Below are 14,645 nucleotides of genomic sequence, written 5' to 3'. Positions count from 1 at the left end.
TTTGCTAGCATCACGTCCACGGAGCTTACCTTTCTTTAAGGTACCTTTCTTCCTTCCAAGTGACTTTAAAAATTGGACGAAGTCCCCACCGTCTGTGAAAGCGAAGCGCTGCTGATTTTACATGTCGCCATATCTTATGATTTATGCAGCGCTATTATATTACTGCTCAGAGGAAACCACTGCGCATGTCTGGAGCTCTGCGTGCGAGTAAAGGTGGAGCCGATGGGTGACAACAGACACTAAGTCACGTTATTGCTCGGAKTTTACGGTGCCACCTTAAGTCCCTGAACTTCACATTTTAACGGAAAAAAAGAGCAACGCGACTTGGATGTAACGAGTAACGCGACAGTTTGTAGAAATGTAGTGAAGTAGAAAGTACAGATACTTACTGTAAAATGTAGTGGAGTAAAAGTAGAAAGTATCCATTATTAAATCTACTTAAGTAAAGTACAGATACATGAAAATTGTACACTAAGTACAGTAACGAAGTACTTGTACTTCGTTACTTCCCACCACTGGTGAGTTATTGTGACTGAATGGCCGATGTCTGATATTAAATATTACAGCTAATATTGGCTGGCACAGATATCGTGCATCACTAATACCAAGCCGTTAGAATCTTTGTGCTTGCTGTTTATTTTGTGTCCTCCTACTTTCCTGACTTTTAGTCTGAAGTGTTGCAGATCAGTTTCCTGCATTGTAAGCATTTTTTTTTATATTCTGTAGTCTAGTCAATTTATTCATGATTTATATTAACTTGTACACTCTGGTTTTATTTTCTCTTTAATTATATAGAGGATGAACCAATTTAATTTAACTTCGTTATACTGTTTGATTAAATAGTGAGAGAGAGGTGATTCACTTTGGTGACCCATTGAAGGAAAAAACCTAAAGAGTAGAAGAAGAAGTTATGTTGTTTGCTTATGACTCACTACACCTCACTTTATGATTGTGTCAGTAGTTTTTACACACAGGTCAGAGAAAATAGATGCTGCATCAATTTACAGTCATGATAAAAGAAAGAAATCACACCTTCTGTCAATTCTGTGCTACACTTCAAAAACACAAAATATTACTAAGTAATTTTGGTCTAATTTCAAGTGCAATATGTTTTATAATAAAAGTGAGAAACGACCAAGTAAAACTGGACATTGTAAAAAATCTGACTTTTTTTATGGCTACATAGAATGTGTCATTTTGAAGAGGACAGCTGCAAGAAGTGTACTGTAAATTTTATGTCATCTTGACCTCATTCAGACACTTTTATTTGGAAGGACACGGATACTAGTGGCTCCATAAATGTTTCGAACCACAAAAAAATTGTTGTTTTTCCAAGATTGGGAAGCAAAGCAAGACAATTTCTGGTATGACATGGATTTTCTCCTGCTGAGCAGTTTACCATAGGAATTGTCTCTTCTTCAGGCTGGAAGCACACAGGCTGTTGAAGTGCGTTGTCGAACAGTTTCCCTGCTGGGCTTCATCACAGCGATATGTGCCGTTTCTTCATGCATTCCTGATTTCAGCTACAAACATGTTTACATTATTTTCCACTTGTGAAAAAGCAGAGCTCCCAGTCATTCAGCGCTGTACCTGGTAATGTTTTATGTATGTTGCCTTTGAGGACTGAGAATCCAGATAATACTGGCATCTGATTGGCTGAAATCTGAACTTGTATGGAAATCTGAACAGTGAGAAAAATAAGTATGAAACTGGGTAGTGTTTTTGTTTTTTCTTTAGGAAACATACAGGGCTATTGACGTTCATTCAAAGGTATATATCAGGAAGAACCCAAATAATACATGCACACAATGAAATAGAAGCAAATAAGTCTAGATGAATATACATATAAAAAATATCTGGAAAATGGCTTATAAATTAAGAACACAGCTGAAATTGGTCAGTATTTGGAAGCAATAACAATCACTGTGAGAATCAGTTAATGCATCCTGGTTTAATTCTATTTGATTGCCTATTAAATGGTTTCTCATTGCACAAGAAGCATCTCATAATGGGTAAAAGCATATTACCCATTATGAGGAACATAATGAGTAACATACTAATTGCATCAACTACACATGTACTCTTTTTTCCCTTGGGGTTTACCACTGGAAGTGGAAAGAAGTTCTTTCTACCCTGAAACACCAATGACCACTCAGAGAGTAGAAGCACCTGGAATTTGCGCAAACAATACAGGTTTTCTTTGACAACAACATAAAATTCACTCATCCATGATGGCCGAAACGCATTCAGTTTTGGACAGGTTAATGAATTATTAGTACAATATCATCTTGAACTGATGTCTTTGAATGTTAAAGCACACAGTATGCTATGAGGAGAAACAACAATTCACTTCCCTCCAAAAACACATAGTACCAGGATTGACGTTTGGCAGTAGAGTTGTCTTTTTGTGTGGCATCCTGGTAGACTTCACACAACTGAAGAGAGGAGGAATAGAGAAATGTACCCGGGGATTCTTGATGAGAATCTACACATGAAATAAGGGTGGACCTTTTTTTCACCAAGACTAATAAAGAATGATAGAAAATAAAGTTACTTGAATCCAGAGACTGAAGATCAGATTTCACAGAAGAAGCTTTCAGAAACTCTAAGTTTTGAATATATTTTGCACGGGAGTGTGGTTCAAAATCCTTGTCACTAGACAGGAGATGCTTTAAGGTTTTCAAACTCAGAAAATACTTTCCAACAATGTTATACGTAACCCAATATATCGCCAATACCCCCATAACTTCTGTCAGTACATTCCTTCAATATGTACTTTATTTTCTCTAATATTAGAAAACAATTGTGTCCTTTAACCAACTTGATACAGAATGAGAATTCTGGGTTGACGTCTGGCCAGCAAACATGTGAAGGCTTACACAGTTTTAATATTGAAATGATGAAGTTGGTTACGATTACCCCACATCCCCCTCACCATCTTCTCCCTTACAGCCTCCTCATTATCCTCCCTGCGCTTCCAATCTTGATTAAAATCAAGATAATTCATTGGCGTAATGGACAGTGAAAGCCCATCTGAGTTGCCAGAGATATTATTGGACATAATTGTTTTAATGCAGAGCCATTGAAATATTATAGCACACCAAAAACTGCATGCAAGCAGTCATCTAATCACCAATTGTTCTCGGCAAAAAACTTTCTATTTAATTTTTGGGCCAGTCGACATCTTGTCTCGTCTTACTGTCTTTGCGTTCAGGGCTGTTTGTACATATTGCTTTTAGTGTACCAATCTCCCCTAGACCCACTTCAGATCTGTTTTCCTTCTTTATCCTCCTTTCTTTCCATTTTCCTTTTGTACTGACACAGCTGCTGCCACCACCGGTCCTCAGCTCTCTCCTCCCTGTTGGGTCTGTAAAATTACCGTGACCCTACCGGTGCCTTTTGGGATCTCTCTTCATTACTGGCCCTCGCAAGACCCCCCACGCACCCCACCTCTTATTTCGACACAGCCGTCTTCACTTAGGCTTGGTACGGAAGAAGGATCCAGCCGAATGGCTTTCTGTCTCCCCCTTTATCCAAGAAATTTGGCATCCAATTAAAATGAAATGGAAAGCCCTCCCCAGCCCCTTTCACAAAGCCTCACACCACACTACTCCCATGATGCTCCAGATGAGCCACCTATTCAGGACCCTCTAAAAACAAGGCAGCAAACAATGGCCGTTGTGTAGAGCATTTACCTTCTAATAACAATCTAGTGTGTACTAAGCCTTTAGTTTGCTCAAACTCATCCTAATGTTTGTTCATTTTAGGCATATTTCAGCTTTTAAGTCACTATATATAAACGTCCATCATAAAATGGTTGCGTCTACCAACATCATCTTTCCATTATTGCCCGCTGGACCACTTGCTATGAAGTAACTGTCGAGCAAAGTGGTTTAAATAGAAATTTGCCAAAGTAAGAAATGTAGTTTGTTGGCAGCGTCCGTGCAACTCAATAAACCAGCACGATCCCGACTCACCTAATTGCGAGAGCGGCCACTAAAAAAATAATTAAAAAGAGAAATTGTATTTGATTACAATTGGATTCAGATCCACGGGGGCGCTCTCATTTAAATTCAGGCAACTGCTATTATTTCAACAGGGGTAACGTTCAGTGACTGACCTTCACAGTTTGAAAGATGGATTAAATGTTCGGCGCAATGGAAAGCAGACTGTCCGCCCACTTAATAAGCTCAAAATGATGATTAATCTGCGAAAAGCACCGCAGAGCTCCTTTTTAATGCATGGTTAAAGACCCTGGATTCAGCTGGGACCGTCGTCTCGGCGGGGCCGCGCACTCATCCTTCAGGATTGGCTGTTCAGAATTACCTCCCGTCAACAAAGACAGAAGGCAAAAAAAAAAAAAAAAAACGGTGTCCCTCTGTGTCAGAAACACAAAACCAAGTGCTACCCTCAGTAAGAACCCCCTCCTAAAGTACGCTTTTGTGTTTAAGTATTTTGTTTCTGTACATAAGCAGACAGAAACAAAATACATCTCAGATCTTAAAATGTTGTCTGGATAGTCACAGCTGATGATAACTTAATTTGCTGTCATCTCTCCCCGGTTTGAACCTCCGGCTCTCTAGCTTATGAGCAGTCTGCTCCTGTTTCTGCTGTTATTGATGAGGCTTGAAGAAAAAAGGTCTTGAGCATTTCTGTCCACTTTGTGCCTTGCTTATTGACCTGGTGATTGATTTAGGGCCTCATAATTAGCTAGCCTAATTTAATTAAAGTGCAATTTCACATTACAGTAGGCAAAGGGAAATGCAGCTGTGTCACTGATAGATCAGCTTGTGCTTGCTATAAAACAGGCATGTGTGTTCCACCTCCTATGGTTTCCACACACACACACAAAGAAAAGTAAAATCATAGGCGTAAGAAGAGATATACTACAATGTATCCATCTTACATTAATCCCTACACATCTCACTGCTCAATGCTGATGTGGACAAATCCAACCTCACTTCTCTGATCTAATTTTCTTAACAGCATTAACTGTGTGTCCCCATAACCCACTTCAAGTACATTTCTGTCAGAGTGCAACATCAATGAGTCCATGGCCATTCCTTTTTAAAGCGAAATGAAAACGGAAAGGTTTAAAGTTCTGGTTTTCTGTTGACTTTAACTGAGAAATTTTACGGGTAGTTAGAAATACTTAAGTTTTTGTCTGTCTTCTGACTTCATTTACACATTGATAAGAGAGTTGCTCATTTTTAAAGAAGAACTTGTAAGCATTTTTAACTACCATCAGATGAAAGAAAATGCTTGTTGTAAAATTTTCCAATTATAATTCAAAAAATGAACTCTGAATGTTGGTGGAAAAAACCCCACTGGACTGATGTGTGACATAAGCATTCTGTATTTAAACAACGAGCGAATGAATATGGGTACCATGTGGCTCAGTTCATTGCAATTAATTTCTCCAACCGGTCAGAAAACGCTACTTTAGTTTCATTGTTCAGCTTTCCTAAAGATAAAAAGATTTAGATAAGTAAGCTCAGAATTAAAAATTACTATCCAGGCTTACAAAAAAGGCAAATGGAGGTGAAGATATCACCACAGAGAACGAAACGGAAAGAGTGGCTTACCTCAGGAGAGAACATCTTGATGTCATACAGATAGCTCTATGTGCTGCACATAACTACCAGAATAGAAATTTCTATCAATATGTATATAAATTGTACATAACAAATGTTGGTCAGTTCTCACCTTTCCAATTCCCATCTCAGTTGCTATGCATGTCGTCTTGTCAGCCATGACGCTCCTGATCATCTGAATCCAAATCTGAAGAGTTTTCACTTGATTCTGGACATCCAGCTGTCGGTTCAGGCTGCAGATTATTTACACCCATAAAGTCTTGGGGTATTTCTTCATACACAACAAAAGCTGCTTATTACATTTGCACTAACAACCAGTTTTAGTGGCTGGCTGAGGCAAAATGACGTCATGAAAGCAGGACTGTAGTGAAAGGTAACTCCATCCTACAAAATCAAACCGCTTTGGCATTTATTGACAACAATGGTAAAAACTGGATCTTTAAGTTTAAGGTTTAAGAAATGGGTCACTGTAATGTGTTTTACTAAATGATTTTCAGGCAACACCAATATTTTCAGATTTGATTTCAGTTCTCTCTTAAATCTTTGTTGAGTAACAACCTCCGCACTGAAGACTACTGAGGTTTGGGATGAGTAAAACTGAAAATCATCCATTTCTGGTTATGACTGATGACCATGTATAGGTTATGCTGGATAAGTTCTTAGGAGTTGAAAAGTAAAAGATTGTATTTAAAAGGAATCAGCAGGATTTTAATGAGCCTGCTATATATTTTTTTACTTCAAAACCTGTAACAATTTAAAACGTAGACACCTTTAAATGGTGCTGCTTTTATTTTCTAAAAGATCTGCAGCTTCCATTTCAAAAGATGGTCTATGGTGGTATTAGACAAATTAAATATTTCTTAAACGTTGAACAATATGAATTACCATTGCTAAAAAAGCCACGTTTTATTACAAAGTCTTATCACTGGCTTTGCCTGTCATTCTTAAGATGCTAAGTCTGATATGAAAGTACACCAAAGCTATTTTGGCCTCTCTGCTGACAAGTTATTAATTGCATTTTAGAGATTGTGCGGTTAGGGTGAAGGTCATTATGACCCTCTCATTTTCCTCAAAGCAGTTTAACTCTCTACCCTGCCTTCAATAATGCACATCTATTGCCTACATAAATGTAAATAAAATGTCTCGCGACCGTATTTATGGCAATGTATTGGTTGTCTTAATGGGGATGGAGTCCAGTGAACTGGGGTCCAGTAAAGGGGGTAAATGGCCCCTTGACATGTTAAAGCTTAGCTGTTGGGTCCAACCGACATGTCAAATCTTATCAACAAACATAATTTGGGCCCAATTTGGCATGGGGAAAAAAGAAAAATGCATCCGTAGCCTTAAACAATTCAGAGTAGACGGTTGCACGTATTCTGGCTTACATAGGTGGCTTGTGAAAACTCCATTAGGAATCAAATTAAGTTAAGAAAGCTTTTTGTCCAACACCATAAAGCTTCTTTTAAGAGCCAAGTAAAAACAGTAAGCTTCTGGCTCCGGTTAAGATGGAAAAGCATTGGTTAATGTCTGAAGGTCAAATGAACATTAATGGTACTATTAGGAGTTATTACTGCCGGTTTGTCTTTGTATAGCAATGCCATTGTGCAATGCAGCAGCGCAGTGAACTTCAATTGGGTCCTGCAGGTTGTTCGGCGTTCAGCTAAACTGCATTTAGCAAAAGTAATTGGGGCGCAATTAAGGCTCCTCAGACTTTCTTTTTTTAGCGACAGGAAGAACCTCAGCGTCCACTTTTTCTTGGACTCGGCCAAACTGCGAACAAAATCTTTCTACTACACGTTGCCAACAACATGTAAAGAAACAACTGTTACCTTTGGCCGGTTGAATGTTGCCATAAGGGGTGTACGTTCTTTTCAGTAATTAGCATTCCGTAGTTCAAGCAGTTCAGACGTTTGCTTTTATAAATGCTGGACTCTTTACTTTTGCGGGACAAATAACATTCTGGACTTACTCAAAAAGTAAATAATAAAAAAAAGAGACTTATTTTCCATGTTGAGATATTATTAAATGTTCAGCTCAGGTAGAAATTGCTGTGGGAACAAAGCACTCGTTGTTGTGTATGGGGGGAATGTCTGTTCCACATATAAAGCTGTCACACAGATGTGGGCCCCAGATCGGAGCCCAACAACACTATTCAGTCTGACCTTTGAACCTGTCCTTGTTAGCCTCAGACGTCAAAGATGGGCTCAGGAGAAACCCTCCTGCCCCCTCCACCTATTTCTCCCCACAGCTACATGTTGTACCTGCCTATAAGCGCACACACCCATGCACACGCACACACACATGCACGCACGCACGCACGCACGCGCACACACACACACCCGCACACACACACGCACGCACGCACACGCACGCACACACACACATGTATGGTACAGTAGGACTTTAAGGGGGTAGTTGGTGATGGGGAAGGACAGCTCCTCAACACTCTCCCTTTACCTCAGCCTTTAAAAGCTGTGTGTGCATGTGAGTGCGTGCACGTGTGTGTGCGTGTGCACGTGTGTGTGTGTGTAAAGTATCTCCCCAGTCTCCCAACCAAACAGCTGCTACCTCTCTGTTCCTTTTAGTTCCCTCAACAGTCTCCAACCTGCCGGTTTATTTGAAGGTAACAAGATTCTGCACTTAGCAGCTGCCTCTCCTTTATATGGCTACAGTTTCTTTTTTTCTGTTGTTTCTAATATTGCATGTAAAAAAAAAAAAAAAAAAAATCTGAAAACCAAGTGTTAGTGTCAACATTGTTCATGGTTGATTTACTTCTTTTTTTCTTTTTTTGGCTTCCTTCCTGATATAGGCTACATGCGAGCATACGTTTCTGGACAACGTATCCTCGTTTCTGTACAAGTATCTGAAGCTTCTTGCACAACCTTCTATTCATTCCTGATTTACAGACACTGAAGAGAGAAATGTGTTATAAGGAGTATGAGGTGCAACCAGTTAAAACTACTGTCACAAGTTGCGTTTCCATTAACTATAGAATTGAGCTAATTGAAATTACAAAAATAAATTTGCTCAATGGAAACATGGCAATTGTGAAAACCCTCGCTTTTTTCGCTTGGATGAGGTGATTTTTCAGCCGTATCGAAATAGATGTATTTTGCAAAACTGCAATGGAAACACTTTTTCCACATCGCACAAATCAAGTGATCAACTACCGGATGTTACTAATGGCGAAAACAGCGAAGACGATGACAGGAAGTGGTAGTAGGATAATGTTTTATCTATTTTTTGTGGACAATGTGTAGCTGGCTCCACCAGAGCTCGCAGCATCACGTAGTTCCTAAATGTTGTCATTCAAACGTGTTGAATCCATTTATCTTTTGTAAAATCGTCAGCTACAATTCCCCCAAAACACCCCATACGTAGTCGCTCCCAAGTGTAACTTATTCATGTGTTGCTCTAACACCTGGATAAGACACAGATGTCTCCTCTGATGGCTGATAGATGATGAGCGCTAGCACCTTGGCCATGAACATAAATCATGTAACCATTTACATCCATCGTTGCCATTATTTTTAATGACTTATTGCACCAACAAGCTCATTTACATGCGATTTTCATTTAATTTCTTACTTAATGTTAACACCTCAAAAATTTTGTTTTTTTGACATCAGCGGAATAACAACAAAAATTTAAGCACATTTGTAACGGAAATGCAACTACAGTTTCCCATGCTGCCATGTTTACTGGTGTTATGGTTAAAAAAACAACAACTATAAACTATACTTTAGTATTAGTAGAAATTAAGAAGCTTTATGTCCTGTGATGTATTTGAAGCACCTGCCTCGATTCAGCATAAGGTGTGAATATTGAAATGTTGTGGAATTCACCGTGTTCTGTGGCATCATGATCAGGCACCTTACTTTCTCTTAAAGTCACCATCCCATTTTATTTATTTATTTATTTATTTATTTATTTATTTATTTATTTATTTATTTATTTATTTATTTTTCATATTATAACACCAACTCTCCTCCTGGTGAAGAAATGTCAATTCTCTTTTCGTAACAGGTTGTTTTCTGGCCTATAAACAGAACCTTTGTTTTCACAGAGATCTGATGTTAGAAGATTCATTAAACCGTATATCATATCTTGTATGTCAGTTTGTCATCACTTCTTTTTGTGTATCTTTCAAAATGACAGTGGCACCCACAGGTAAATTAATTAACCTTGTAATATGCCTTAGTGAAGTTCTTAATATTATTTGGAAGGACACGTTTCTGGTTCTGCTGGACTCTCCTTCCACCTTCCGGGATCTGAATCTTTGCTGCCATAAGAGTAGGAGAGAGAGATAAAGAGGAAAAAATTGGAGGAGGGATAGATGGACGCAGCAAGAGGGCAAGCTAGGGAAAGAGCAGCAGGAGAGTTGAAAAGCCTTGTTGCATCCCCACTTCACTGGTTACCAAAGGATCAACAGGGTGCTAAAAGCACTCAGGGGAGGAGGAAGTGGATGGGTTTTAGAGACGGGGGGATGGAAGAGGGGATTCAGAGTGATGGGAAGATGAAGAAAGAGAGCATAAAGTGAGAATAAATTGGGAGGGAGATGTGTGTTTAGCTTGTGTCTTTCCTCTACTGTCACTCAGGGCTGAACTTTGCCACTGACTCAAGGACAGTCGGTAAGGGGGGGCTAGCTCCAGATATAAATTGCCCGTCACTCCCCTGATCACAAATAATATGGCTTCTGCAGTATTTTTTTAGAGGCATAGTGTGAGGAGTTTTGCAGCCATTTTAAAGACCATTCATGTTGTTCCATTTATTACGATTTATATTCAACACAAGTTGGGTTTACTAAAAACTAGTTAACTGATTTGTGTGTTTGTTTGTTGTAGTTTACTTCCAAATTTTTGCCAAAATCCTCTTTTTTTTTTTTTTTTTTTTTGTGGTTCATTATTTAAACACAAACACAGTCAGACAATTTACAACTACAAAGATATTAAAAAGTTTAATGTGGGTCTCCAAAATATCAGAAATGGGTCAGATTTGCCGATTGTGTATATGACATGCGAACACAAGGCGGGAATAACTATTGAATGGAATTGTGAAAACCATCTAACCCCAACCCGACTGTTTGTCATTGCACATTTCTAGTTGTTGTTGTTTTTTGTTTCTTTCTTGCATTTGTGCAGGACAAAACACCGGCATAAACACTTGCAACGCGTTCTCGTAAACTAGCAGCTAAAATTGATGCAACACAATGAAGTAATTACATGTGCCATGCAAATCAGCTTGGGTTTATCCGCCCTGAAACGGCAACTATTTACCTTGTTTTTTATCTGTCTTTTTTTTCTTTTTTTTTTCCCACAATTTGTTTTCACACTCTCAATGTATTCTCAGCTCTTTTTACTCTTTTTCTTTTTACTTTATGCACTATTCATGCTGTATTTATTCTTTTGTGGGAGGCTTTTCTACTTTGAGTCTCTCTCCTCCCATATTTATGTATCAGTTGCTAAAGGTGGTATAAGAAGTTCACTTTGAGGAAGAAAAAAATAAAATCTATCCTTTCGCCTGGGGGCGGGGGTATTTTCATAAAAAAAAAAAAAAAAAAAAAGCTTTGTGGATAACGGGCCCTTTCAGACACCCGCAACCTTATCTGACATGTAATTAAAGGGAGGGGTCACCGGCTGACTGACTCATTTTCATATCGGATGGTTAGAGAAAGGAGGTAGACAGGGCCAGCAGGACGAGGTCTTTTAAGGTGTGCGGCTGATGAAATTTTCATGCCCTCTCCCTTTCTTCTCACCAGCAGACTGTAATAAATAAATGGAAGACAGAGTCTCACTGTGGCACCTATGAGTGTCTGCTAAGATATCCTGGTCAATGAAAAGGTTTGAATCTATTTCCATAAAGAAAGCAGAAAGGCGCCAGACCTATTTGGATCTGCTTGACATTTCAGTAAAAGAGAGGTTTGGGGGGAGGAAAAAGCGAAAGGTGAAGGGTGAGGGTGGGCAAATAGCAGTGGCTAACAAAGCGTCTCCCCCCACCCTACGAAGACAACGTATTCCCTGGATGCTGCTCACACACACTCAACTATCTGCAGTCCCTAACCCAGCTGGAGGCGGAAAGTGGAATGAAAAGGAAGAAACTGTGCTGCACGGCGAGCTTGTTAGCTGTTGATGAGAGATTCAGCGGCTGATTAGTGGAAACAAACTTTGTTATTTGATGCGTCTTCTGGTTCTGTTGGGTGGAAGTCGACACAACTTGCACGTGTGAGTGCAATGTGAGTGCAAGGCTCAATTGGTAGCATCCCCATAAAGACAGCTTAAATGAAGATTTTTATCCCTCATTAGGGGAGCATGAAGCTGTCGTCTTATCCTAGTGCCTAGTTAAGTCCTCAGATATCTGGCCTGCCTGGAAAAGCCACCGCCTGCCTAATGGCCCTGAAGGACGAGGAGTTACTGGAACGGCGAGCTCGAGAGAAACGGTCAACAACACTTTCCTTTGGCTCTAGACCTCGATCGAATCACTTCAAAGACTGGTATCGGTGCCACTCCATAGGTCAGATGGAACTGATGAAACCTGAGCGGTTCTGGTCTGTACTACTGCAGTAAAGGGTGACATTTATAACTGGTTATACTGGAGCCTCCAATATGCCCTGAACTCAAACTGATTAAAAGGAATCAGCAGTAGCACAAATTTTCTAGAGACATCGCAGGCATTAGACGTTAAACGCATGGTAGTGACGTTTTTTTTAATGTTTTTTTCCTCTCTCTTTTCTTTAGGAGGAGGAAGAAGCAGAGCAAAGAAAATACGAAAGGAGGATTGAGCGAATCGAGCCTGTAGGGAGGGCCGACTCTTCACTGGACCGTTCACCTGTGTTAAGTCTTGAGTGAGTGGCCCTACTGACAAACTTAGAACGTCCGCTGGCTCACCAGCTTACAGTTTTAGTTATATGAACATCCTATTTTCCAAGATTCACATATATGTGGACATGAGACATGATATGTGGTAAACTGTTGAAAATGAACCTGTGTCCCTTAGTTTTTTTTTCACATTTTGCTACATTGCAGCCACACATTCATATATCCTATTAAAGGATTTAGTAATAGACTAACACAAAGTGTGTAACTGTGCAGGAACATTATGCATATTTTTATGGCTTTTTAACATCACTGATCACTGTTCAATCTACCTTCCAAAATTAGTAAAGTATGGCACAACTACATACTTACTAAGACGTGGCCGTCCACCTAAACACCTAAAATCAATGGAGAACCCCCCGCCCCCGTCAACAATTTCCGGCAGCGCAGGTGATAAACGTGTAACATTTTTCTGTTACAAACCGACTCCGGCCCCACAAGGGAAAAGTTATGTGGACCTCACAGGAAAAAGTTTGGGGACCCCTGCTCTAAATCTAAATACTGACTTTTCAGGTATATTAGGACTCTGCAGTTTGTGCTTGTGGTGTGACTAAATGTGAAAAAATAATGAAAGGGTGTGAAGACTTTTACAAAGCTTTGCACAACTTCTTTATTTGGTGCGAGGTGGAAAAGCGCACCATTTAATTTCAAACACCTTTGCATCAAATGCCAAGGTGTTCTTTCATAAGACGCATCCCACCGATCTGCATTGATGGTGGCTCATGTTCATTTGTCTTCACGTCTTTATCTGCTCAAATTAACCTTCTCCTCCAACCCGTCCTCCCTTCCCTTACATGTTTTCAATTAATCCGCTCTCTCTTAGCAGTCTGATCTTTATCACTTAATTGGAGTCTCCATTTGGATCTCTAATTGACCCCGAGGTCCACTTGTCAGACTTTGTAATGGATGACTTTGTATAGGCAACACAATACAGGTCCGACCAACAAAGCAGAGCAATTTTCCATCCTTGTCCCTGCCATCAAGCTTTTGTCATGTTGGACTCTTTTACACAAACTGCTTTTTTGTTTGTTTTTTTTTACATTTCCTTGTCACCCTTATTTTTATTCATGCATGTCTCCTCCTCCCTGTTTGTTCTTGTCATCCGTCAACATCCTGCAGAAGCATGCTCAAGCCGGTCGAAGTGTCCAATGAAGGAGGGCCCCTGGGGATCCACGTAGTTTCTTTCAGTTCACATGACGTTAGGTAAAAAAAAAAAAAAAAACATTTTAATGGTTTTTTTTTTTCATTCATTAATTCATTCATTGCCTGTTTTTTTCATCTGTTTTTATTTAATTCCTTTGTTAATGTATCCTTTGTATGTCAATTCAAGGATAAGTCTGTGAAACGGCATGTTCATGGTTATCAATGCTTTTGGAATCAGAATCAGGTTTTATTGTAGTGTCATATTGACAGAAGATTTATTTTGGTAATTATTGCAGAAGTGATATAAAGCTGCATAAATATATAAACATTTACATGTATGCAGACATACGCACATAGTATGAGCAGATTGACACAGCAGGTTTACAATTATTTTATAACTTGGAAATTCACTGCTTCTAATGACAACAAGTGTGTCTCCGTCACACTTGTGTATGTTACCTCTCTTTTAGCCTGAAGATAACTGGCAAAAAAAAACAAAAACACTTTTGGCCAAATATTACCTAGGCCATTATTTTTAGGAAGGTACTGAGATGAAGTTTGATCTTCACTAAAAACTCTACTAGAAATGTTGAAACATTTATTAAAATGGAAATTATGCTATTGCTAATCAGATATTTCAGCAACGACATAACACCATTAAATAATCTCATGCTACATTATGCAGACTTTGTCTGCACTGACAAAAGCAATAAATACAATTAATTATAAAATCTCAGTAAACAAAATTGTCTTTCAAAAAAGGGATAATTGAGACAAATACTGAAGACCAATATTGGTAAGAAAATAGAAAAATGATAAATCACTCAAATAAAAAAAAAAAAATGAACTCGTTTTTAGTTATCACATGATTAATTGATTTATTGTTTAGTTTGACAAGCCTAAAAGAACATGACTAGATAAAAAATAAAGTGCAAGCAGGTTTATTTCCATCACTGCAGCTTTCTGAAGTTGTCGAAAGTCTTACTTTAAAACCTGTTTCCTGCCACAACTGCATCAAAATTGATTCCGGCCATTT

General features: G+C 39.0%; 1 protein-coding gene across 2 annotated transcripts in view; it reads left to right on the top strand.

Moving 5' to 3' along the window:
* The window catches only part of LOC103482325 (partitioning defective 3 homolog), a 384,595-nt gene that overhangs the window by 151,377 nt on the left and 218,573 nt on the right, over window positions 1–14,645 (top strand). For both annotated transcript variants that reach the window (XM_008438421.2, XM_017301982.1), the window contains exons 6-7: window positions 12,329–12,435; window positions 13,586–13,669. In XM_008438421.2, coding sequence (XP_008436643.1) covers window positions 12,329–12,435; window positions 13,586–13,669 — 191 coding nt within the window. The remainder of the gene's footprint in view (window positions 1–12,328; window positions 12,436–13,585; window positions 13,670–14,645) is intronic.

This window comes from Poecilia reticulata, linkage group LG20, assembly GCF_000633615.1.
Source record: "Poecilia reticulata strain Guanapo linkage group LG20, Guppy_female_1.0+MT, whole genome shotgun sequence".
Lineage (NCBI taxonomy): Eukaryota > Metazoa > Chordata > Actinopteri > Cyprinodontiformes > Poeciliidae > Poecilia > Poecilia reticulata.
This window is presented reverse-complemented; position numbering and strand designations above follow the sequence as displayed.